This window comes from Sinocyclocheilus anshuiensis, unplaced genomic scaffold, assembly GCF_001515605.1.
Source record: "Sinocyclocheilus anshuiensis isolate Anshui unplaced genomic scaffold, SAMN03320099.WGS_v1.1 scaffold700, whole genome shotgun sequence".
NCBI lineage: Eukaryota > Metazoa > Chordata > Actinopteri > Cypriniformes > Cyprinidae > Sinocyclocheilus > Sinocyclocheilus anshuiensis.
This window is the reverse complement of record NW_015555756.1, coordinates 857,997-884,617: the sequence shown is the minus strand read 5'-3', so window position 1 is coordinate 884,617 and position 26,621 is coordinate 857,997. Positions and strand designations below refer to the sequence as shown.

General features: G+C 38.0%; 1 protein-coding gene across 5 annotated transcripts in view; it reads right to left on the bottom strand.

Moving 5' to 3' along the window:
- Positions 1–26,621, bottom strand: part of tenm2b (teneurin transmembrane protein 2b) — a 269,320-nt gene that overhangs the window by 96,443 nt on the left and 146,256 nt on the right. The window contains exon 1 of one of the 5 annotated variants that reach the window (XM_016467629.1): positions 10,257–10,514. The exons of the other annotated variants lie outside the window; for them this stretch is intronic. Coding sequence (XP_016323115.1) covers positions 10,257–10,272 — 16 coding nt within the window. The 5' untranslated portion in view covers positions 10,273–10,514. Of the gene's footprint in view, positions 1–10,256; positions 10,515–26,621 lie in introns of those variants that run through there. 5 annotated transcript variants of the gene reach the window in all.

Genomic DNA, 26,621 nt, shown 5'->3' with positions numbered 1-26,621 from the left:
ACATTTGAATCGATTTTCAACCGGCTCGCGGTTAATCGTTACATCCCTAACAGTGACTAATTTAATCAATTCTTCTTTCTGTGTCTATGATACCATCCAGCCCTGCTGTGGATGTAAAACACACACACACACACACACACAACCAATCACAGCACATTTCGTATTTCAGAAGGCGGGCCTTCATTTGATACAGGAACTATTCGAGCTGTTCATGCCAGACTGAGGAGAGAGGTATTGTAATAATGTAAAATATGTGAAAAATAATGTGTTTTTCGAACAACCTAGTATGAGAGCCTGTTCTAGTACACCCCAAAACAAAATCAAGACTTTGTAAAAGAGCATAATAGGACCCCTTTAAATAATTTTTTGTTTTAATAATATAAAAACACATTTGCATGTTCATGGTTCTTTGATTTCAGTTAATGGTCAAATGACATGTAGGTCAACAAATATTTAATCTTTTTTTAGTGCTTTATTTTGATTTGTTTTTATTTCAAAATTATTTAATTTGACATTGTTAAATTATTATACTTCTCATCTACTACAAACCCTAATTTGGGAAATCCTGGCTTAATAAAAATAAAATAATTTTAAAGAAATAATAACAAGCAATTATGTCAAACTACACAGTAATGTTTTCTTTTCAGGAATTTAATTCTTGTAATAAAGAGTTTTTTCTTCACAATTTCAGAACAGTTAATTCAACCTGACATTATTGACTTTATGCCCACAAAAATATTAAAGTAATTCAAATAATTCACAAATTCTATTAAATTCTATTAAAAGGATACTATGTAATATCATAACAGTTAAATCAACCTGACATTTTTGCCCACTTTATGCCCACAAAATAAATTTTAATGAAGATATTATATTATATTATATTATCATAGAAGAGGTATATTCAAGCGATTGTGCAAAAGGCATTAAGTATTTTTAAATGAAAAAAGGCAGACCAAAAAAAAAAACAAAAAAAAAACAAATGTCAAGTGTTAACTCAGTGTTAAAGTGTTAAAGTCATGAATCACAATTTCTGTGGGAAAACATTTGTGCACAGCACGCACAAATATGTGCACACACACAGCTAGTCACACTGCGATTATGATTTCTCATCCTTTTTCAGATGAGTGAATGAGAAAGAAAAAATCTGCAGTGGCACTTTATTGTCCACCATCAAAGGTGGAAAGACGGGAGAGGACGCAGTCAGACTGTGGGAAAAAGAGTGACAAATCACACCGTAACAAGCGCAATTTATCACTCACCACACTCGCCCTTTCTCCTTTATCTGCCGTGTACACAGCGCAGACACCTGTGGCAGGCCAGGAGACAACAGCACACACAAACAAGAACTGCAAACCACACACTCACACACACACACACAGGCGAACGTGTTGCCTTTTCCTGTCCTCTGCGAGTGTGAGTTGGCAGGTCTTCAGGCTGGAGTGCAGCGGTTAGCTCTGTTTCAGGACTGATCCACTCAGGCAAACAGTGCAACTCCTGCACAATCCCTCTTTCATGCCCTCTCACTCATTCTCCATTTTCCTCTCTCTTTCTGCTTTCTGCTCATCCCTTTCCTCTGTTACGCTCTCTCTCTCGTCTTGATCTGCAGCATCTGTGTTCACAATGGGTTGGTCAGTGAGCACAAAATGGGGGGAATCATAATTCACGCATCATCCGAGCGACACATGAGGCCGCCAAACAAAACAAATGTTATGGCCAAGATTTTCTCATGGAACACAATCAATGCCTTCAGATTTTCAAAATAACTACAATAATCAACTCATGTCAACTCTAACATGTTGAAACACATTGTTGTGCTTTAATTGGTCAGGTTAAATGACCTCAGTAATGCCATTTTGCTTTCAGACTTTAAACGCAGTTCCAAATTTGCAGAGAAGAACACATAATAACTTGCAATGTAATAGAGTTATGGAGGAAGATGCATTTGTCAGATGTTGCTGTTTCATAGCTCAAAAGACTTATTTGAGTTCTCCTTTACGTTTCATATAATGTGTAGAGCTAAAAAAATCTGATCTTGGTCTTGGGAGAATTTGAGAAATGTTTGAGCTCATATTGGAATCTCATATGTTTGATTGCAGATGGTGTCTTGATAAAACTAAACAGTTGTTAAGATATGTTATGTTATTTCATATGTTATGAAACTCTAGAGGAGACAACTGTGAAATTACTAGTAGAGACAGAATATTTAGCTTGAATATTTTTTGTAGCAGTGGTGCTTTAAAGGGAATTTTGGAGACAACTTCTTGGAGTAGATTTTAGCATGCTGTGCTTCAGTGTGCAGTACTCTCAACATGGCAAGGCCCCTCTCTGAGAAGTTGTGTCTCTAAATTCATCCCTTTTAAAGCACCACCGCTACAGCCATCAATTCACAGCTTGTAGGGCTGCAACTAACTATTATTTTGATAATGGATAAAATGAATACTAAAAGGGATATTTTATTTTCATTATTATATATAAGACTTCGAAGACAGAGAATAAAACATCAGACCCTATCTAAACATCCTATGAGGCTTCAAACACACACAGTGCTAACATACTAACACAGAGCTCCAAAAAATGGATGCTTTTGGATGCTTACATAATTATTTATTTATTTGATATTGGTGTGAAAGTATTCCTTCTTGTCAGAATATTTAAAACAAATTCATCTTACAAAATAAAATGTTAATTGCAACACATGTTAGAGCCATAAGTAATGAAAGGAGATTTTCTGAATTTTAAGAATGGGTTTTGTATCATGTGTTCCAAAGATGAAAGAAACTCATACAAGTTTAGAACTTTTTTTTTTCTTTTTAGGCGAACTATCCTTTTGAGACTGACTTGTTGCTTAAACATTCAGAAAACTCAATGACTAGGCCCTAGTCGATTTTGAAAATATGTAGTTTTATACATCCCTAATTAATTAATAGGCTTTTTCTCAGGTGAAAAATATGAGAAAAAGACTCATTTATTTGCTCTTTTTAATCTCATTGCTGTCTAGGCAAATCAGTTGAGATGCTCTATTAAAAAGATCTCATTTCTGATTGTTTTATATAGGAGAGCTATAAAGAACGAGTGGAAATGCAGGTGGAAGAAGCTAACGGTAATGATAGTGAAGAGCATATTTGGCCTTGAGCGTACATAAAGACAGTGATTGAGCACCACATCAAAACTATATGCGTTGAAATACAGAAGGAGTAACGCAGAAGATAACACGCTGTGAGTCCTCTCAAAATCTCTAAGACTGGCTGTCTGAATGTTAGTAGTAGCAAGCACACACTGCTCAGCTGGAGAATCACAGTCGGCTGGGATTTCAGCTGGACTGAATCATTTTTGGGTAACCTCTTTAGAAGTGCAGTAGTTCCCATGGTGACTGGGCATCTATGGTTTGCAGATAAATCGGAGAGAAATAGAGTGGGCCGCAGTACGTTCCCTTGATAACACCTGTAAGCGATAAGTTCAAAGCAGCGCGGTGCTTCAGCCTCCTGGATCGCTTTGTGAAGTTGTGTGTGGGGGTAATTATGGAGTCGTTAAACTTGAAGAATATCTAGGGAAAAATGAACTGCTTATGCCAAACACATGCAGGAAAATATCAAGAGCTGTGCAGGTGTATGTGAGGATTTCTCCTTTCTTTTCTAGCTTGGTAAAAAACAGGTGTGGGAGCTACCTTTCCATCTCACCGTCTGTCTCGGCCCATCTGTGTGTTTCCTTGTCTCTCTCTCAGTCTGTTTGCTTACATTGAGTCTCCATTTCAGTGTTGTGGGATGCGGTAGAGCTCTTGACTGCCCAGACTCTGTTTTCTGTGTAATAAATCTCAGCCTTGAACAATACCAGTGGAGGTGCTGTTGAAATGGCTCGTTTGTATGGTAACCTTGACATTGCGAAAACCCTGGAGACTTCAATGACCAATCGACATCCGTATCAGTAACAATCAAACTGCACTCCCATCAAATCCTACAAGTCCTTGAATACTCTAATGGACAAACATCTTAAACTGAGTAATAAAGACAAAAAATTATTCAAAATGTCAACACAAAGACAGCCAATGCCAAGTCAAGTCCAACTCTTTCTGATCTTTGCTTTTATTTCAGTGATAAAAGAGGTGAAGTACAAACTGGAAATGATAGGCAGAAGCCGGATTCGAACTCAGGTTGCCTGTATATTCACATTAACCCTGCGCAATATGTCACTGCTCACGCATGACCCACCAAGCCGCATCTCCGACGGTTCTTCGCTTCTTACGAGATCTAATGCACTCTAACAGGATGCCATATTTGGCAATAATGTGATCACTGGTGTCACTGAGATTTGACCCTTTCTTTTTAAAGGCCCTGGGGGAAGTTTGCTGCATGGGATGGGCTCGCTATTTTTGGGAAAAGCGCAACAGTTTGGGGGCACATGGAATATGACATTATGGCTCTGTTCCAAAACCTAGAGAGCTGCCTACGGAGGCAATATTTTAAGGCATCATAGGCGTGCTCCTGACATTGCACACATTTCAAGACTAATTTCTTGTTTGGTTTCTGCTTTTTTTTTTTTTTTTAAGTCTCTTATGCTGTCCAAGGCTGCATTTATTTGATCACAATACAGTAAAACAGTAATATTGTGAAATATTATTACAATGTAAAATAACCTTTTTTATGTGATTGTATTTTAAAATTGTATTTATTCCTGTAATGGCAGAGCTGAATTTTACTCCAGTCTTCACTTTCACATGATCCTGCAGAAATCAATCTAATATGCTGATTTCATGCTCAAGAAACATTTCTAATTATTATGACTGTTGTGCTGATTAATATTTTGGTGAAAACCATGATTCAGGATTCAACAAACACCATAGCTTGTTGTTTTTGAACTAATCATCAAAAAAGATCGTTAAAAATATGGATGAGATAGCGTTTTGGGAAAACACACTTTGATTTTGGTTTAGCTCCCTCTTGCCATTACTCCATCTTCCTCTTTTACTCTTTCCTCTCACATTTTTATTGGCTGTTTCATCGTTGCTCACCAGTTTATTTGAGGTGCTCACCTGAAGGCAGGTCAATCAGATTTCAAGCATATCAAACTGGCTGAGTACTGGGGCTTTGCATCTAGCACATGCGGTTTTTGTCTCTCAGTGAGACAAGTCACAAACATGAAAGAACGATGAGTCAAATCAAGTTCATTTGTATAGCGCAATACATAGTGCTTCAAAGCAACTTTACAGAAAACCATTCCTAAATGCCCGTATTGAGAAAGCCAAAGGAGATTGTGGCAAGGAAAAAAACGTTTAAGAAAAACAGCTGGGGGAGCCCATCCTCCTTTGGCAAAGTACATATTTTACTATAAATGCACATATGACAAACATTATCAAATTGCATGTTATGTATAATACTTTGATGAATAAATTATTGTATATGTTAGTAAGACAAATGTTTACATTGTAAGGATACTGGCTGATTTATAGTCTAAGTCAATCCTATAAAACAGAATTATTCAGTGAATCATCCTTCACTGTCTGGCTGGTATAGTCTGTATTTGTCAGTAGATGTCGCTCCCCATAATAATTTATAGTCTTTGAAATCCATTCTAAAATGACTGGAGGAGACGGCTATGTAATAGCTGTATAGCTGGAATGTTATGACCAATTTTAAAATTCTATATTAGAGTGTCTAAATAAATTGCAAAATATTACATTTGTAGAAAGTGTACTTAAATTAGCAACATTTTTTAAAGATTAATTTTAAGTGAGCTTTAGATGACTGTAAAGGTTATCTAAATGTAAAAAATAAATAAATAAATAAAAAATATCTAAATGTCAGCCAAAAATAACCAAACGATAACCAAAATGAGTGCCGATATACTGTGCATCCCTATAGTTCAATTAGTAAAATGCTTCAAAATGCCCATCACTAGATATTCTGAAACTCAGATATCCCAAGGTAGAAGCAGGCTTCTTTCTTGTAGTCCAAGCAAAGCTTTCAAGTATGTTTCTCTGATTATATTTTGCAAGCTACAGTATTAAGATACATGGTAATATCAGTACTTATCATTCAATCTGGATGGGTTTATCATAAAAGAGAGTCTGCTTGTGAACTGCTGAGTCTGCTCTCATATAACACAAAGCAGCACTTAGGACTTCTCTTCTGTCATCAGCTTTTGGCTCTTCTACGAGGGCATTAATTACTCACTGCACCAACCCACCGACTGCAGCTGCCTTTGACGTCTGCTACAACGAACAGACGATATTATTAACTGGTGTCATGAACAGAACAAAAGTGCCCTACTTTTTTTCACCCCCTCTCCTCCATTTTTTCCTTCTTTCTCTAAAGCTTCCTCCCCTCTCCTCCATACAACATCCTCCCACCGATGCGCCTTCCCATGTCTCGAATCTTAAGAACTCCGCAGCCTTGCTAGGGATCAAAGAGGGATGAGTTTCATCCAATGAGAACACGCCTCTCCGCATGACAACACTTGGCGCGTTCCAATCAGCTCGCGCCATTTTTCCTACTTTCTGTCTGTCTGTCTGAATCACTGGCATAACAAAATGCGATTTATTAGTCCGCTCTCTCACATTGTCTCAAATGTTAACAAGGACGTGTTGTTTTTTCCTCTTGAGCAGTTTATTTTCTGAGAATCGCAGATGGTGAGGCACTTCTAATCCATAAATAGGGATTACAAATTTTAACTGAAGCCTTTGAAGTTACTGCACTAGATTTGGTCACAGACACACCATATTGCCCAGAGTTTTGCACAGCAGGTCTCAGTGGTAATGAGTTTATGAATCGGCAGCCTTGGAGAATGAGATTATCAGCAACATCTTCATTAATATTTGTCTCTAAAATTGTCTCAGAATATTGTCATTTGGAACATATTGTGTAAATATCACACACAAGCATCAACGACAGAGACTCACTCAACTGACTTAATACCAGAACTTCTGCTGCTATAACTGGAGAAACAAGTGCTGTCTACGTGATGAATTATTGAAATAAACTGTGCCTAATCTAATGGAGATCAGGGTTGTTCGAGTGCTGGAAGGCAGATGTCAGTCAGAGCTGACACATGTGACAGCAGTCTGTGTCAGTGTCCAGAGGCGATGAGAAGGGCCCAAGGGAATCGCTGTCTTGGGTCATTAGTGAGGAGAGGGCAAGTGGGCAGGGTGGTCGGCCCTGTATCAGGCTGGACAAAGTGGGTCTGTGACGGATGACACGTTGAGCAGACAAACCCTCGAGTCCGGTAAGGATGAGGAACGCTATACTGAGGCAAACTCGGCAATGCTTTGCATCATCAGACCCCGAGGAGAAGAGCAGCGGCTGTTGTTCAGCACAGCTCCCCCTATAGAGTATCAGTGCTGGGAGTGATGCAACTCCTGTACATCTAGGGAGCTATTACAGCACACACATGCACTTAAAAAGAAAAAATCAAAACAAACTGAAAATAACAAAGCAAAAATGGTTTCAGTTCTAAAAGCATGCTTTTCTGAAGCACATTATGCTATTAATCTGCCCACTTTAGTTACTGCTGCTAATTTAGACAATTTTTATACAACATCCTATGAATGATCTGAATGAACAGGAGAGTGTGATTTTCAGCAAATGTGTTCATAAAGTGGATAAAATGGATTAGCTTTTATTCTTACATAGGCTTGAATGAATTGAGCACTTCAAAGTGTTTTTTATCTGTCATATTTCTTTGAAATAAATTGTTAAATTGTACAGAAACATGCAGATTAGAATCAAGGTAAACACTTCTTACAGTCAAATGAAAAGTAAAAAGCTTCAACTGAAAGCAATTAAAAGCGAAAACATCTCTGTTCCTAACATTTCTATTGCACTGTCACTACTGCGACTCTTCAGTTACAATCGACACTATGAAGTGACATTAAATTAGTAACATTAATTTACCTTAGAATTGAAAAAAATAAACAAATTTCATTCAGACATTGCTAGTAAATTTCACAAATAATTACAAAGAACTGACAAGTAAGAAACTGAACTAAATGTGAAATTTTGAAGTAGAAAAAAGACTGAAATATTGTTTTCCTGTCAAACTTCAACCAATAATCTTTTGTAACAACTTCAATATATATATATATATATATATATGTGCATGTAGGTATGTGTGTATATGTATATGTATATATATAACAGTGTGTAGGTGTTTTTCTAATGCCATACATAGTTTAATCCACTAATCCACAGCATGAACCTCTGAAGATTTTTTTAAAGAAGAAAAAACATGCATCCTCTCTGGGTACCGTGTTTCACTATTATAAGTGACCTGGCGGCAACATTTTACCATATTTTTGGACAACATCCATAAAACTGCATTAAAACAAGCCAAACGCACAGATGCTCCATAGACTTACATGAGAAAAGAGAAGAAGCCTGTTTGAGAAAATGGAGGATGGCAACATTTACTACGGTAGGACTGATGGAAACGTTTATTTAAATATGGGCTTGGCAATGGGTCAGTAGATGGACAAGTACACAACAGAATTAAGTCTTTAAGCACAGCAAAACACATTCTATTGCTGTCTGGGGAACACTGAAGTGTGAACAAGAAAAAACTGCTCTGAAAACAGTGTGCATTGAAGTCTAAATAAAAATGGCTTTATAAATATTAATATTGTAATGAGTCATGTTTTACTTTCCAGATGAAAAAAATCTCACTCTATAAGACACGTAATTAAAATGATTGTTAGAATGCTGTACATTAGCATGACAATGATAAGTGCTACAAAACCATCCGTCTTTATTCTGCATATAAAGCTCCATACATTCAACAGAGACTGAAAGAGGAAAAGCACATAGCTGTAATTAACTTGAAGAAAAGACTCGGGATTTAACAGCAAACACTAATTCCTTATGACCTACTTATTCAAAAAGCATTTCCAGACTGCCTCCGGTTATAGCAATGCTACATCAAAACAGCAAGTTCAGATGCATTGGCTTTCCAATCATACGATCCTATCATTGAAATTTCTCAACGAGAACCAAAACTAAAACTTATACAACAAAGCGTGAAAGGAGAAACCACGGCAGACGGACTAAACTTAGTCCAGACTAAACTCCTGTTCATTAGTAATGATGGAGTGGGCCTTTGAGACACAGGCCATTCGGCTGGAGTAGTGTGTGTGGAAAATGGGCACCATTTCTCACGCACTTCCTCTTCGACAGCACCAGTGATGATACTCAAAGTATGGGCAGGAGCGAGGGAGTCAAGGATGAGTAGAGGATGAGAGAGATGAGTGTGTCCCTGGAAGACTGAGACTGCCGGACAACAGTGACGGGAGAGGGAGTGTTCCCTTGTCTCAAAGCCTGGATGTTGAAATGTAGGCCAGGGAAGAGAGGAAGGAAAATGAGGGGCCACAGAGGTAATGGCTCTATGACTTTCCATAAATCATGAAATATGGCAGCACGACGTCTAAGGCACAAATGTTTAGTTGGTGATGCTATAATGGTGAGTTTCATCTTGACAAACAAAAATAATGCAGTAAGAAAATACAAGCTCCAAAAATGTCAATTACTAAGCTGCCTGAGATATCCTGATAATTACAGTATCACAGATGCAAACTTTGATTGCAATCAGGATGCCACAAGTCAAACATTACATATGGGTGTGTCTCCTGACATAATCAAAACTCGACGAATAAATGAGCCCTATCATACATCTCAGACTCATCAGACAACAATAATTACATTTACCAGATGTACAATGTCAGTCTACACTGGCAATTTACTGTGGATTATTCTCGCGACACTAATGCTTAATCAAGGTGAACGGTAATTTGATTATAATGAGTAATATTTAACTTGAGTCATTTCTTGGTGAGCTAAAAATTATTTTGTTGTCTAATTCATTGCTGTACATATGCGCGCTCACAAAATAACTACTAAATAATTCACGGAGATGTTGAAGCTGTCGTGCAGATTAACACATTTCCTTTATCAGTCCCAGACGCTTGTGTGAATAAACCCAATTAAACCTCTTCTTCTTCCCATGTGTATGTCTACATAAGTTATCTCAGCATAATTATTACGAAACCAAAAATGATGCCATACTGCATAGTGTCCGAATGCATAATTTTTTAAGGCTCGCGCGCGCATCCTTATCGGCAGACGCGTCTGCATTTATCACTGAACTTACAGTAAATGTCTCTCCTCGGGAAAAGAAGAAAATGCCGCTGAAAGTCAAACTCTCTGTGTCAGTGAGCCGTAAATGGATCTAATATTGACACAGTTAGAGTCTCCTGACACATGAGAATATCTTACCTTTCCTTTTCTCCATACTGCGAGCACAGCGTCCACTCTCTCTCACTGTCACTCAGTCATTGTGCCGTAACAAGAGTTCTGCCGGGCAAGAGCGCGTTTTCCTCAACGGCGCGAATTTTGAATTCCTGTGTCGTATTCGCGTCGTTGTGTTTGTCAGTCAGGCGGCTGTGCTGGAGCAGAGCGCTGATGGTTCTACGGAGAGATGCGCCACAGCGAGCGGCACAGAGACGCGGCGGGAGAATGAGCGAGCGTTAGGTTGGTGAGGTGAGCTCATAGTGTGTAATAGTCACTGAGCTGATTTGAATCAGGGCTCCTCCTGCGCGCCCCTCACGGCAATTCTCCTCCCAAAAATATATGCGCTCATGTTATGCGCTCCGGTGTCGCGGCTCTGTGCCTCAGGAAACCAAAACTGATCGCATCGGATACGCGGTGTTATTTTATTGATATTTCATCACTGACACCGTTTCCAAAGATCGATATTCATTAATCAGGTGCTGAAAGATTCATATTTGACATTCCTGCTGCATTCAAGCCAGAAGGTCTAAGCATGTAAATGCCTTGCTGAAACTGTCATTATTGGCAAGCCTCAGCGGGCAAAATGTAACGCAGAGAATTGAATTTGCAATCCGGTTTATTCTAAAAACACCACTGGGCATTATACACTACTGCATATTACCTATTACATGTAGTACTTTATTCTGCTATATTTAAAACTATCTAAACTTTTCATTTCTCATAAAGGGACAGTTCTGTCACTCAATCACCTGCATGCATTTCTTTCTTCTGTGGAACATAGAAGATTATTTTGAAGGATGTTGGAAACCTTGCAGTTTTGGTGACCATATTCACTGTATAGAAAGAAAACAGACTTTTCTTAAAATATCTTCTTTTATGTTCCACAAAAGACAAAAACGCATACAGTTTTGGAACAATATAAGGGTGGTAGAATGATAAATGCGTTTGGGTAAACGCTAAAGAATAAACAGGTGTTAGTCAGGGTAGTGCCATATTTAATTTTTGACAGAAATGAAAATGAAGCTGTGCAGAGACAGACGCACATTGTGATCAATGGGCTGAACTGTTGTTTAAAAATATGATTGTACAGCGGATGAAATGTTGCAACAAAAAATAGCAGTTTTGAAAGTTGTGAAAATTATACGATCTAGGACCTTTGTACAGTGTGTGCCATTGAAAAAACTGCAAGTCTATCCATCACAGCCTTGATTTTATCAGTGTTAAATTCAATATGCTGTCTAACTTGACACTGAGGAACATGTGTGCATATTTAAAATATGCACCCATTTGCTCTTAATTGTGTGCTTAATATGTTGAAAATAACACTTGTTAATGTTTCTTGTCTCGTCACATTCAGTTATTACTTCGATGAATCATGTAAATGATAGCCTACAGTTTATTTTCAAATACAAATTCAAAATGGTGAAATTTGACTCAAGTCAAGTAGCATGCATCACTATTACTGTTGACTGTTTAACAATTTTAAATTTGTTGTCAGATATTAAATGTTTAGCTACTTGCAACTTATCTTTCGCTGTTAAAACTGAAGTGTATCACTGAAAATTATGTTAGGGTTCTGTGAAATGTAAAGTCCACCTTCTTTGATTTGAGTGGTCATCTCAATCATTTTGAGATTGATGAGCACTGTTATACCACTCAGACCATGGGAAATGGGAACCTGTTTTGTCTGCTCACACATATTAGCTGAATCTGTCTCGCAGAGTTCGGAAATGAACAATAGTGGCAGTTGGAACAGGGCTGGAAGAATAGGTTGGGTCAGTTTAGATTCTTATTAATGCAGTCTTCTTTATTGTATGTTTTAAACTCACTTGAATCAAGAGCATAAAAACCCTATGGTCTGTTTACTGTCACACTGTGACAACAGAATCAATTTCCCTGGGATGTTCCCAAGGATTTCCGGGATGTCACAGTGCCCTCGCTGTGGGTTTGTTAGCTTTGCGCTCGAAATGGTATGGATTCAGTCATGTCACTGGACATTATGATAATACATTACATGCGAGTTAAACATTATTAAAGAGCACAAAACATTACCCATGCAGCACCTCTAGCACTGCCAGGTGGTGTCACTTTCCTCCAAGACAAATTTGAAGGCACACCCTCCCTTTTAGAGACACCGGCTGCGAACACAAGAAGTGATCTCATTAGAGCTTAATTCAGAGACAAACTGTCTCACCTAAAACTGACGTTCTTTTGGCGTGGGGATCTATTTGCTGTGTTGCGGTGCCGCGCCTCGACCGCTTCCAAGAACCTTCGCATTGTGCGGTGAGGCACTACAAAGCAGCCGGCTCTTCCCACGCGCGGGCATCCGTCCTCATTACCCCAGCACGGGCCCTGCTGCCAGCACTCACAAAGAAGCCAACCGCCCAGAGACAACGCAAGTACTGCTGCTCCAGCACTCTGACAAACAAGAGAGAGAGAGATGGAGGAAGAGAAAAACAATGGAGGAGAGAGACACTCTAGGAGAGACGGTGCGCTGTCGATTTCAAAGAGCAAGAGAGGAGGCCAAGCTCAACTTTGTGTATGCAATCGCCATAAACCCACTTAAAACTAGAGGAAGATGTGTCGGCACTGCTATGGTGTGAAGCTCCTCTAAGGAAGCCTTGGCTTGAATGGTTGGTGACATACATTTTGTGTATTGTTTTGGAGGTATGCCCATCCTGTCAATCTTAACACAAGGGAAACTGAGAATGGTGGGCGAATACCTGCCAAAATTGTTGCAATATTGTCCTGTATGCAGAACAACAAAGGCATTGTTCAGTTTTTATGGCAAAATGAAACTTACTTTGTCTTGCAAACTAGGAAAAAGGTATTGATGACACACAGAGAGAGAGAAAGAGAGAGAGAGAGAGAGATCAGAAATACTTAGTGCCCTTGGTGGCTCTGTTTCACTGAGATAGTGTATGACTCTCCAAACTCCTGAGTCTCCATTAGGCGGAGAGAAAGTCAGTCTCAACTGATAGCTGCACACAGAAACATCTGTATACACTCACAAAAACCTACATAGAGATATCTAACTTAAATTAACAAATTTGCACTGAATACTTTTCATATTGTTCATAAACAGCATCACAAACTAAACAAATAAACTGTCAGGCCTTGGCCCAAGAGCAAGACAAATGTGAAACTTACCCGCACAAACAAATTATGTTAAAAGGTTGGTCATTAGTTTAAAATGACATCACCGGCTATGAATGACATCACCGAATATCACCCTCATCTTTTATTGATGTCTAAATGCAATTCACATTTCTATTTAATGACAGCTGGAGCTTTCTCCATGCCAAAATGGTGTTCCTGCTGGACCTTTATAATGTCATTTCATATCGTTGACCTCTGTTATGGATATCAGCACATGACAGATGAAGAGTTACTAAAGTTACTAGCATACAGTATTTGTGTCATTCAATCTAGTCTCTCTCTTCCATATTATCCTACCCAAATGCATAACAAGTCCATGCAAACATCAGTGCAACTTTGCTTTGAGTTAATCAGACTTTGTCCCAAGAAAGGAATAAATAAATAAATAAATACAATTAAAAAAAAAAAGGAAATGTGATTGACCTTAAAGTTACCTAAAAGCAACAATATTTGGAATTAGACAGTATGTATGTATTTATAATAATAATAATTTATTATTATTATCATTATTATTATTATTAATTAATATTTGTTAACACATATGAATATAAATGTATTTATTAAAAAATAATAAATACATTAAATTAATTAATTTAAATAAATAAAAGAAAAGAAAAAAGAAAAACAATATTCCAATTTCTATTGAGATCTCACAAACAAAGAAAAAAAATGAGAACCCCTCACATGCATTTGTTCAGTGTTCGTGCTGCATGCATGAGCAACAGAGTGTCACTGAACATTAAAAAAAAAAGCCAATCAGACTTGCACATTGACAGCCTGTGTTTCATCTGTTCATCAAAACACAATCAAATTTGTTTTTTTCAAGCACGTCTTTGCATCTAAGCAACAGGATTTCTTGTCAAATGTCAGTACGGTGTCTTACATGCTGCCCGCCACCAAGGGTGGTAGATGAGCAAAATTACCCCCCACTACACAAAGTAACAGCATTTGGCTGATGGTGGGTTTTAATTCCACACCCTGCTTCAGTCTGTCCTCGATTTATGAACTGCAGAGCAAGTTTGTCCTCAACTTGTGCAGGAAAGTCACATGCAGATCTAATGCGGAGTGGGCAGAATCTTCCTGAGCTGAAATGCAGAGTGTGGAACCAGAACTTTAAGCACTCTAATGAGCCACTCAGGTGTTCTGAGCTGACCAGAATGCTGAGGAAGATCAGCCTTTGTTCTACCCACGACACTCTCTCTAATAACCCGCTGTCTGTCCAAGCCTAAAACGTAGAAACCGAATGTATGACAAACCATTTTTGACCTCAGTTAGCTCTAGGTAAAGTTGAACTAACTTATAGAGTGTTTCATCATGATGCTGCATTGACTATTCACATATGTGATCCTGGAAGCTGAATAACTAAGCTTTCCATTGATGTATGGTTTGTTAAGATAGGACAATATTTGGCCGAGATACAACCATTTGAATATCGGGAATCTGAAGGTGCAAAATAAATCTCAATATTGAGAATATCGCCTTTAAAGTTGTCCAGATGAAGTTCTTAGCAATGCATATTACTAATCAAAAATTAAGTTTGAATATATTTACAGTAGGAAATTTACAAAATATCTTCATGGAACATGAGCTTTACTTAATATGATTTTTGGCATAAAAGAAAAATCAATAATTTTGACCCATACAATGTATTTTTGGCTATTGCTACAAATATACAGCAGCGACTTAAGACTGGTTTTGTGGTCCAGGGTCACAAATAGACTCCCACAGACAGTCCACGAAATGCCTGACATATATAGCACACAAAATGAAATCACCAGCTCAAATCTGATTGGCTGGCTTTACACACCTTTCTGGAGTCATACAAGGTACAGGTTCATAATGAGCACATTTGAGGAGAATATAAACATTTACAATGTTAGTGGCATTAAATCTTTGAATGAGTTTTCTTTGAAGAAAAAGTTTTACACGTAAATCAATTTTTGTGTTTTTGTGAAGAGTCATCTGAATGGTGTACATTTAAATGAGATGAATATGACATTTTCATACACTCAGCTGCCGCCTCTGTATTTGCTAGTAATGTTGTGTTGTTTGGTGATGTGAAGAGCAAAATTAGAAAATGGAACACACTTACCATGAATACAACGAAAGAAGAAGTAGAAAAGGTCTGAAGCCAGAAGACAGTATGACTGACAAAGCCAAAAACTAATGTAAAAATATGTATGGCATACACAAGGTGGAAAGTAGTGATATCCCAGTTGCTTCTTTTTTTGTTGGACAGGTAAGGGAATTAATTATTGTGTTGAACACTCTCTAAAACTCACTACTGTCAGTGTAACTTTACATAAAACTCAGAGATGATCATGCTCATCCATGTCTGTAAATGGCAGTGCAGTGAGTAGTGCCATTGTAGCATCGGTACTTAAAGTAAATAAAGAATAGTGACGGTAATGCTTGCTAAAGAACTTTTGAAGTTCTTATTATTTTCAGAGTGATTACAAAGTTTTTGCATCCTTGTGCTAATTTCTTGTTATTCTTTTCCCCCCCAGTACAACCGTTGGCAGACCAACACTGCTGTGCAATTATTTAAATGGGTTTTCCCATGCAGGCCTATTATTGAGCTAGTTTCTAAATGGTACAAAAAATACAATAATTGTGCCTCGTCACTTTGCATGTCTTAAGACTGACTTTTCCTGAGATAGGAAATAGGATAGCTCTTACAAAATGAAAATTCTGTCATAATTTATACACCCTCATGTCATTCCAAAAACCTGCAAGATTTGCTTTCTTCTGGAAAACAAAAGAAGATGTTTTGAAAAATGTTTAATTGTCCACACAATGAAAGTTAATGATGGCCAATGTAGTTTTGGACTGAACTGATTATATGACATTATATATCGAAAACAGCAGTCTTTTGAGTTCCACAGAAGAATGGAAGTCAGTTAGGTTTGGAATGATTTGAACGTGAATAAATGATGACAATTTTTATTTTTTATTGAACTGTCCTATAAGCAAAGTGGACCAGACTTTACCCATTTACTGTAAAGGATCATTCCATTTACAATCAATGGGTACAGTCTGGTCCACTTTGCTTAGGCAACTTGATGTTGTCCAAACAATACAGCATCAGCAACCTGTGTAGTACAAATATACACCCAAAGTTCATTGTTCATTTGTACAAAGAAGCTACGTCCGATGGTGTTATCTTTTGACATTTTGGCTTTGACGAGAAGGTCATCACACTAATAAAGGTTGAGTCTGGCTGTCCTTCCCTTTTCTGCCTGCCATCTCTCCGCACACACTGCGTCTCTCCGCAGGGACGCTGAGGCTTCTCCTCATGATTCTGATCCTGGCAGTGGGCCTATTGTGTGGCAGCATCCTCTCGTCTCGTATGAGTCTCAAACACATTCACATTCCAGGAGCGGTCTCTGTCAAAATGCCATCAATGGCTATATGGCACAGAACGGCCTTTGAAAGCACCTCAGCCTCTATTACCTCCCATAATCGAAAGAGATGAGAAAGAGGCAGAGGAAAGAAAAAAGGGAGAGAGGGAAAGTCACTGTGGTGTCAGCGACTAGTTTGTTTAAATTCACGTTATCTGCCTCGAGTCTTTTCTTTTACTGTGAAGCACATTCTTTTCATTTAGTTTCTTCCTTTCCAAGATTTGTTTGTTTCTGCTTGGCCCTTTTACATGAAGTAATTTCTCCTTTTTGTCCTCCCCTGCCATGTCAAAGCTCTCATGCTGGGAACCACTCCCCTATAAAAAAAATGGCTCCAGAAAACCTCATTTTTTTCCTAAATGGAATCTTTCCACACTGCTGGGCGTCAGATAAACAGATCCAATTTGGGCTCTTGCTGGTCGTCCCATAATGAAGTCAAAATGCAATTATCAGTAATGTTTTAGAAAAGAGCAGATATAGAGGAATGGGGTGCCGCACACATACAAAGCACACACACTCGTACACACAAGCTCTGGGATTCAGTACTGAGACACCTAGAACTGATGATATAAACAAATAGAGGGGAACACAATAGACCAATAGCTTGTGCTCCACGGGAGACATTTTCAAGCAACATCATAGTTTTTCATTCAGAGCAGCAAGATTTGCCGTGTGAAACAATTCTTTTGTGATGACAGTGAGCAGAAAGCAATTACACCAGCGTTGTTTGAGTAAACCACGCGCCTGAACCGAATATGCAAGCTGCCAGGTGCTGTAGACTTTTGTAAGCCTTTGTGCCATCCAAGCTAATAAAATGCTGTTATTATTCTCTATGCGCCCATTTTTATTTTATTTTATTGTATTTATTTATTTATTTATTTATTTTTGCTGAATGCAAATAGATCTCTCATTCTTGTTTTTTTAAACAATTAAACTGCTTTGTGCACGGGTCCAGAGCAGCAATGAAAGCGCAATAATTTTCCAAATTTGATGCACTTGGGAGAGCTTGAGGTTGCGAGTGCTTATGAATTTTATTATGTGCAACAAAGCAAGCATTGTGCAGAAAACCTTGAATTTGCGGGGCATTATTTATTCACACTCATATAGTTCCGAACATTTATGAACACAAATATGACATTAATAATAATAATAAAAAAGTTTAAATGTGAAAACAATATTATGTTTTTGTCCATAAAGTGAGTCAGTGGGGTCCAATGTTGACTTTCATTTTTGGACAGAAACAATTCAAGCATTATGTATTGAAAAAATTAATTGGAAAGACATACCTATATACAAAAAAAACAAACAAAAAAAGGTACTCCAAAAACATACCTATACATAAAATTCACTACAGGTTCCAGCTGAAATGAACACGATTGACAGTAAAACACCAACTTTTCACACAGATTATCGCAGAGGCAGATTATACATTTTTGTGTGGTTCCTTGCACAATATTGTGTGCTTTTAATATAGTGCATGATGTGTAAATTAATACATTTTGATGTTTGTCAGCTCCATCTGTATGGCTTTTTTGACATAGTAAACTTGCTAGGTAGCTCACTGGTACATGAGTGCTCTGGTTACAGTCCCGTGAAACACAAGTCCCAAAAAAAGAGCTTAAAGACTTGTAGAAGCAAGCTAAAAAGGCAGAGTTGCTTCAGCAAATGTGTTTTATTTCTAGAGCATTTTTAGCACCACTAACCAAAAATTTTATTTCTGCACTGATGCAAAACATATAACAATCAATGTAATAAAATTTTGTCAGATTCACGTTCATCTGTACTGAATAAAACCGAACAGGGTTCTAACGGACATTTCACTTTGGAATCATCCCAAAACATGCAAGAAGCAACATAGTGTTTTGCAGAAATGTTGCCACAGGCACGCTTTTCCAATAAGCTTGGGATAAAATGTCATCTTTAATGTTCTGCAGAAGAAACTACAGGTAAATCACACAGGTTTGGAATGACATGATCCTTCTTAGATCACTCGAGAGATATCAGCCAATATAGTTGCTATCCCTAGCTTTTAAAAAGAATTACAAAAGAATTACTAGTGCAAAGTTTTTTGAAAACTATGCTCAGGTAATAAGCTACATCTTTCAACTACATCTTCAAAACCTTATGTGCACACTCAGACGTCATTACAGGAGCAGTACTGTTACATTTTGAAACTCTAATTGAAGGTGCCGTATATTCCCACTCCGTTCATCCTCAGGGAGTGTGCCAGAGAACATTGAGTCAAAGAGCCACTTTCCATTTCTTCTATATTGTACGCCCCTGGAGCCCTCACTCCCAGTCCAGATTTCTGCTCATAAAGTGGATGTCCCCGCTCATTAAATTTCACTTAGCTGTGGAACACAAGCCTGGATGCCGGCATCAAGCCGTGCCATCCCCTCTGAAAAAGGAGGGGATGGAGAGGGACCAGCGGGACTGTGCTTCCCTGAGCACTCTGCCAGGCTTCCTCTACATCTCCTGACTTATTAAAGGAGAAAGAGTGAGAAATACTGAATGAGACTGAATGCTGGCAATGTAATAAAATTTTGTCAGATTCACGTTCATCTGTACTGAATAAAACCGAACAGGGTTCTAACGGACATTTCACTTTGGAATCATCCCAAAACATGCAAGAAGCAACATAGTGTTTTGCAGAAATGTTGCCACAGGCACGCTTTTCCAATAAGCTTGGGATAAAATGTCATCTTTAATGTTCTGCAGAAGAAACTACAGGTAAATCACACAGGTTTGGAATGACATGATCCTTCTTAGATCACTCGAGAGATATCAGCCAATATAGTTGCTATCCCTAGCTTTTAAAAAGAATTACAAAAGAATTACTAGTGCAAAGTTTTTTGAAAACTATGCTCAGGTAATAAGCTACATCTTTCAACTACATCTTCAAAACCTTATGTGCACACTCAGACGTCATTACAGGAGCAGTACTGTTACATTTTGAAACTCTAATTGAAGGTGCCGTATATTCCCACTCCGTTCATCCTCAGGGAGTGTGCCAGAGAACATTGAGTCAAAGAGCCACTTTCCATTTCTTCTATATTGTACGCCCCTGGAGCCCTCACTCCCAGTCCAGATTTCTGCTCATAAAGTGGATGTCCCCGCTCATTAAATTTCACTTAGCTGTGGAACACAAGCCTGGATGCCGGCATCAAGCCGTGCCATCCCCTCTGAAAAAGGAGGGGACGGAGAGGGACCAGCGGGACTGTGCTTCCCTGAGCACTCTGCCAGGCTTCCTCTACATCTCCTGACTTATTAAAGGAGAAAGAGAGAGAAATACTGAATGAGACTGAATGCTGGACAAAGAAGCAGGCCAACAAAAAAGCCCCAGAGATGGAAGCGTGTACAGGAGAGCAACTGTGCATGTGTGTGAGCGACCCGCTGAGAATTCAGTACCGTTGGTGTGTGTAGTGCCTTCTAGGCTGCGGAGGAGATTATAGAACAGGTGGTGCACTCTGTAGAAGAGGACACAATTGAGACCAGATACTGTAAAGTTAAACACACCATAAAAGACCATTCTCAGAAGGCTAGCCGATGGCAGGAGAGGCAGTGGAAAAAAAACATCTTGAACCTCACTTGGATCTGCTTGGATACAGGCATCAGTTTGCAGCATGAACTGCAGTAGTCAATAATCATACAAAAAAAAACACACACACACACACACACACACACACAAAGAAAAGGACGTAGGCCTATTTCTAGCCTGTCTTTTCGAGGGCATAATTATTGGAAAGTTTTCTGGAGTGCATTTGAATAGAAAAGAGACATTCTGAATAATCCATTGTACTTGAAATGAACCAAAAAGGGATATGAGAACAAACACCATTTTTAAATAAAGTGTATTATCCCAATTCATTTGGACTGACAGCTGCTTTGGGACAAAAGTTAGTCAACATATGTGCCTTAAAAGTAGGTTTACTCATTTAGCTTCTATCTTTTTTGCAGTACTTACACTTCCATCCATCAATCTATTCTCAAAACTGATTTTTCTTTTATGTGTCCAATTTACCTATGATGTGGAAGAAATCCACACTAACACTGGGGTGTTAACTTTTCAGTACTTTTTAGGTACTAATATGTACCTTTAAAGTACCAATATGGACCCCTTAGGTCCAAAGGTGTACCTTTTGAAAAGGTACAGCCCCAGCAAAAGCTTTTGTACCTTTTTTTCTGAGAGTGTGCAAGCTCCATAAATAAAGGCCTCTTGCGGCTCAAACCCAGGACCTTCTTGCTGTGAGTTGACAATGCTACCCAGCAAGCCACCACTGCCACCCCAGTACTTATACTTACCAATAGTGCAATAAAATTTGTGACATTTTTCATGTATCATTGTCGATACTAGTCCTTTCTGACACTATGATCTATTGTTTTTGATGATGCTAATTCTCTGAACACACTGATCACTTGTTTGTGCAAGTTATGAGAAACGAGTAATAACTTACTAAAGCTTAATTAAAATGCATTCATGACACTACAGAGAAACAGAAGATGTTAGCATAAGCTGACATGAGTTGAATGTCAAATTATAAATTCCTTTTCATGTTACAACTTAGAATATAATACATTTTGAAAATCTCTACAATCAACCCCAAATTCTGCATCCAGGCTATGAGAACCTGACCAAAAACACTGTCTTGCTAGACTTGACAAAAAGTATAGGACTACTTTATATTATTTATGTATTATTTGTATCATGGTTTTTACGAAAATATTAAGAAGCACAACTGTTTTTCAACTGTGATAGTATGAAGATTTATTTTTTGAGCACCAAGTCAGCATATCAGAATGATTTCTGAAGGATTGTTTAATCCTGAAGACTTCACTTATGGCTGCTGAAAATTATTCTCTGCCATTGCAGGAATAAATTAAATTTTAAAATATATATTGTCTCATATTGTTTAAATATGTATTCTCGTCATAATGTTTTACTTTATTTTTGGCCAAATAAAAATCTTATGGCCTCAAAGGACATAAGACTTTATTCAAAAATATTTAAAAAATTTACAGACTCCAAACTTTTGAATGGTAGTGTATATTTTGTCATTTATTTAACATAAAGACCCTAATTAATTAACATGAATCACATTATTACATTGCTCATATGATTTATTTTGCTTATTCCTTTTATCTATTCACTTATATTTTCAAGCATATCTGTTTATTTTTTTTCATCTATTCTTTATGTTTCTGTATTTCCTTCCGCAAAAAAAACAAAACTAAATCAACTAGTAATTGTATGGTATCAGCTATAAAATTCTAATCATATCATTTTAAGTGTCATTGTTTTTTATATTTGTAAAAGATACAATTATTTTTTTAACATACCATTTATTTAAAAAGAGTGCTAAATTACAGTTAACTTTAACTACTTTAACCAGCAGGAGAGGCAGCACCTAAGGGTACTTTGGTACAAACTGTCTCTGTGTGGGAAAAAAAGGCTGTAGGTCATTAGTCTGATCTAATGTAATCTAATGCCTCCTATTGAGACTCTGCACTCAATTAGACCATTAATTGGACAGAGAGTCACCTCACCTTTCCAAGTTAAAAAGTAAAAAAAAAAAAAAAAGAAACCGCTGATAGCGTTCCTTTGACTTCACCCTAATTAATTACCATGGCACCTGGGGAACATGAGAACAACATTGCAGACCTGCAGTCATATCTTCCTCCTTGTTAAGGTTACACTTTAGTGAATATGAAGCCATATGTCATGCAGTGATATTTTCTATGAGACAAACTTGGAGTAACATGCATTTTGAGAAGTGCTGCATAAATAAACTTGAAAAATGTTTTCTTATTATCCAACTTAGAAGTGCTTGTGAAGATCTACCTGCCTGCAGAGTTTAGTTATATCCCTCTGGCAGAGCAAGTCTTTCCAATTCATTCTCCATGCACAGAGAACTGTGGGATTGGCAATGTGAGAGCATCAAAAAGTTGTGAAATGCTAAAACTTTATGCAAATGAGAGGCAAATAACCCTGAATAATAGCCAATATCTGTGAAACGAAGGCAAGCCAAGGTTGTAACACTGCTGTCAACAATGCTGGAGTTTTTCTATATTTATATACATATCAGTATATTGGGTTGGTTGGTTGGTGTTTTAATGCAATTCCAGCTTCCTTGGATATTTTCATTGGGAGTAACAAGTAAAAAAAAAAAAAAAAACTATTTAAAAACCTATAAATCATATACTCTAAAATGGATTCAGGGTTGACTCTAGGGCTGTGCAAATAATCGAATGCGATTATCATGCGCATCTCGTCAGTAAATCCGGTTCTGTGATTAGTAGTAAATCTCCATCACATGCTTTCAGATGGAGCAGCATTTACTACACAGAGCCGTAGTTCACTGACAAGCTATGCAATATCGCGTTCATTATCGGAGATGAATCGTCTGCGATTATGAACGCGATATTGCATAGCTTGTCTCCATCTGAAAGCACGTGATGGAGATTTACTACTAATCACAGAACCGGCTTTTCTGACGAGATGCGCATGATAATTGCATTCGATTATTTGCACAGCCCTATTTGACTCTGTTAAAAATTTCTTTGAATTTAATTTAATATAATTTCCCAAGAAAAATTTAATAAAATATGTTTAAGAGATACTGGGCTCTCACATAAGAAACATTGCGGTGGATATTAACAACCTGTGTGTGATTCTGGAATGTCCTGTTCAGCATCGTGTACATAAGATCTAATCCCAGTGTTTATTGGAAATAAGGACATGACTTTTACCCACAGTAGGCTTCATTTCATACGTTTATCCCATTCAATTTACAATTTTAATGAAGACATAAGACACTATGGTAGTTTAGGGATCTGGGGGTGGTATGAAACACATTTTAACATCTGTGGAAAGTACTGGGTTTTCCTGCATTTTCACAATGTCCAAGTACCCAGTACAAATAGATAATAATGTTTCGTGTTTCCAGTTCCAACAATTCAAAAAAGACATGAATTTTAAACTGTTATTATTAGGAAGTCTTTCTAGTAAGTAGTCTTTATATGGTCTAATGCTAAAATGATAGCATTAGCTTCAGCAGTAAACACTGACCTCTGACGAGAAATTTGCACTTTTATGATGATTAATGATTAATACAGCTGACACGTGTTCTCCAGACTTTGATCCATCTGCATATATGCCCTGATATCCCAGATTTGTTGTAACAACAGCAAGATATTAATGTATTAAATATAGAATTTTCCCAAACTTTAATCATGTGTATGAGGACTTTTTCAACCTTGCTTTGAAAGTTTTCAGACACACCTCCAAATCAGCAGAGTGAATTTCATCCGCACTGTGGACTCATTCGGCAACACACCTGACTGTAATTTTCAAATGAACCCGAGGGCCTCGATAAGCCCCCGACCTTGACATCAGGTGTGTTTGATCGAGTTGAAACTAAACTCAGCAGGAAATTAGATCTCCAAGAGTGAGATTGAGCAAGGTAAATGGAAAATCACAGGCCAGCTTCAGTAATGGATGGTAATGTAGTCACAAGCTACGTAGTGTCACAGTGATCCTAATTCTGTTGGTACACACCCTGAGAACTACAGAGGCCCGGCTCAGATCTGTGAAACAATCAGGAGAAGCACAGTGAAGAGAATCTGATTAGCCCCACTCGAGAGTCCAGTCCAGCTCCACCATTATACCATTACTGCAGTGTGTCCTCTCTCTGCTGCAATTAAGACAAACTTTCAGAGACATAAGAGCTCCATCTCTTTACGGCAAATGCCATCCATCAAACATTTAGCTTCATATCAAGGGAGAGAGCAGTCAAGGCTCTTTATCGGTATGGCCGTTCGTTCCAGAGCTGGTATGGAATCACAGCGGCGAAGCTCTGGGCATCTCCGCAGCAAGTCAGCCAGGCTGATGCGTCCTACGGGGCTCTGTGGGGGTCGAGAGGCTGGACTGATGAGATAGGATCTGATGTGTCCTTGCCAGCTGTGGAAGTTTAATTAAAACCTGCAGACACGCCACCGTGGGAAGTGTGAGACGAGAGACAAAGCCAGAGTGTGCGAGATTTGTTGTCCAAAACAAGCAGATCAAGATGAGGTAGGCCCTGTGCTTGGCGAGGGACGTCATGGATATTGCCAGAAACGGGGCATGAAGCGATGGTGATTTAAAGTACTTCTAGCTAGTGGATGAGTGGGGATGTAAATGAAGGTTGTGAAGGGTCTTGTTAGTGGGTAACAAGCAATGGCACTGATGTCACTCCTCAGAATGAGATAAGAGGTGGAGAGGAGACAGGTAGAGGCTCTCGAATTCAAGCGTGATATATGGCAGCTGGACCCAACTGCAAGACTCACTAAAGCTCAGCAAAACACTAGGTGATCTGTTCAGAGAGACACTTTTTGAAAAGTGTAGTCAACATTAAGATTTGGTTTTAGTGTTTTGATAAAACTAACTCCTATTAGTTTTGTTTCCAACCTACAGCTTGATATTTTTGGGAAAGAGCGTGACATTTGCCTCTCTTTTTAGTCAAAAAATGGAAAATTACAAGAAGTTACAGAGAAGAATGAGCGGGAAAATGTTCAGGAGCAGCACAGCCAGACTTGAACCAGGGTTATTATAGTTAACAAAGGGGGAATTAACACAACTCAATTTTCAACTAAAAACTGATTTTTTTTATTTTTTATTGAATGCATTTTGGCCTTTCAATTACACAACAACAGCATTTTGGGGGCCTGAAAAAGCAAACTTTTGAAAACGGGTTTCAAAGTGCAAGTATTTGAAAACGATACCATTATCATCTCTGTGTAAACTACAAAAATGTGAAATTGCGAAATGTGCATGTGTATTACTTGTTCAGTCTGAAAGTATGTGTGCAGGCACGTAAATCTTTCTTTACAAAGTGACATTGCTAACTACTGGCCTGGCATGCACAGAACAGCTTTTTTAGTCATTTTCATGGATCGGTGTGAACAGGGATTTTTTTTTTTGGACAATGCTGTCGTCTGAACATTTCAAAATCACAAAGGAAAAAAAAATATATATATATTTTCTAACCGGATTTCTTAAAGTCTGCTAAATTGGAACAACTAATTTTGTACTTAATGCACTTTAATTGTGCAGAAGTAGTGCTGAAGTTTAAAAATTAAAAATTAAAGATATACTTAGTATATTTTATTGTGCTAACTTGGAACTATTGCAAGTATACTTCAGGTACACTTTAAATATTTTGCATTTAAAGTCTGATATTATTATTATTAGGGCTGGGCAAAAAAAAAAAAGATTTTCCGATTAATCGTTTTTTTTAAATGACATCGATTCGATATCGATTCTCAAAAGCCGCGAATCGATCTTTTCCAGTATTTATTTCAGCACACATTTAAAACAAGATCTGATTAACGTGAATCTTATCATTAGTCTTCTCCACTAGATGTCACCCTTATTTACCTTGCGCGACGTTACAACAGAAATCCTGTCATTCATTCAGCACTTATCATGGCCATACGCGCAATTCGCAATGCTCAGGTGAAATGCTATAGTAATACTATAAATCTGTGGAAGCATTTGATATCACGCATAAGGCGCCATGATTTCCGCAATGAATGAATGGCGGATGGTGTGGCGCACTTTTTTGTTTACTACACACATACTAAAGCGCAGATGATGCTCGCGGTGTTTTCAGCTTCTGCCGTCTCACTATATGATGATATGAACACGAATGTCATCTCCAGCTGCTCTGAGAGTCACTTCATTAGCATTTACCGTTTCATTTGAGAAATCTACCGTCATATCACATACACAGCAGCTGGAAGTTCTTCACGGCAACCC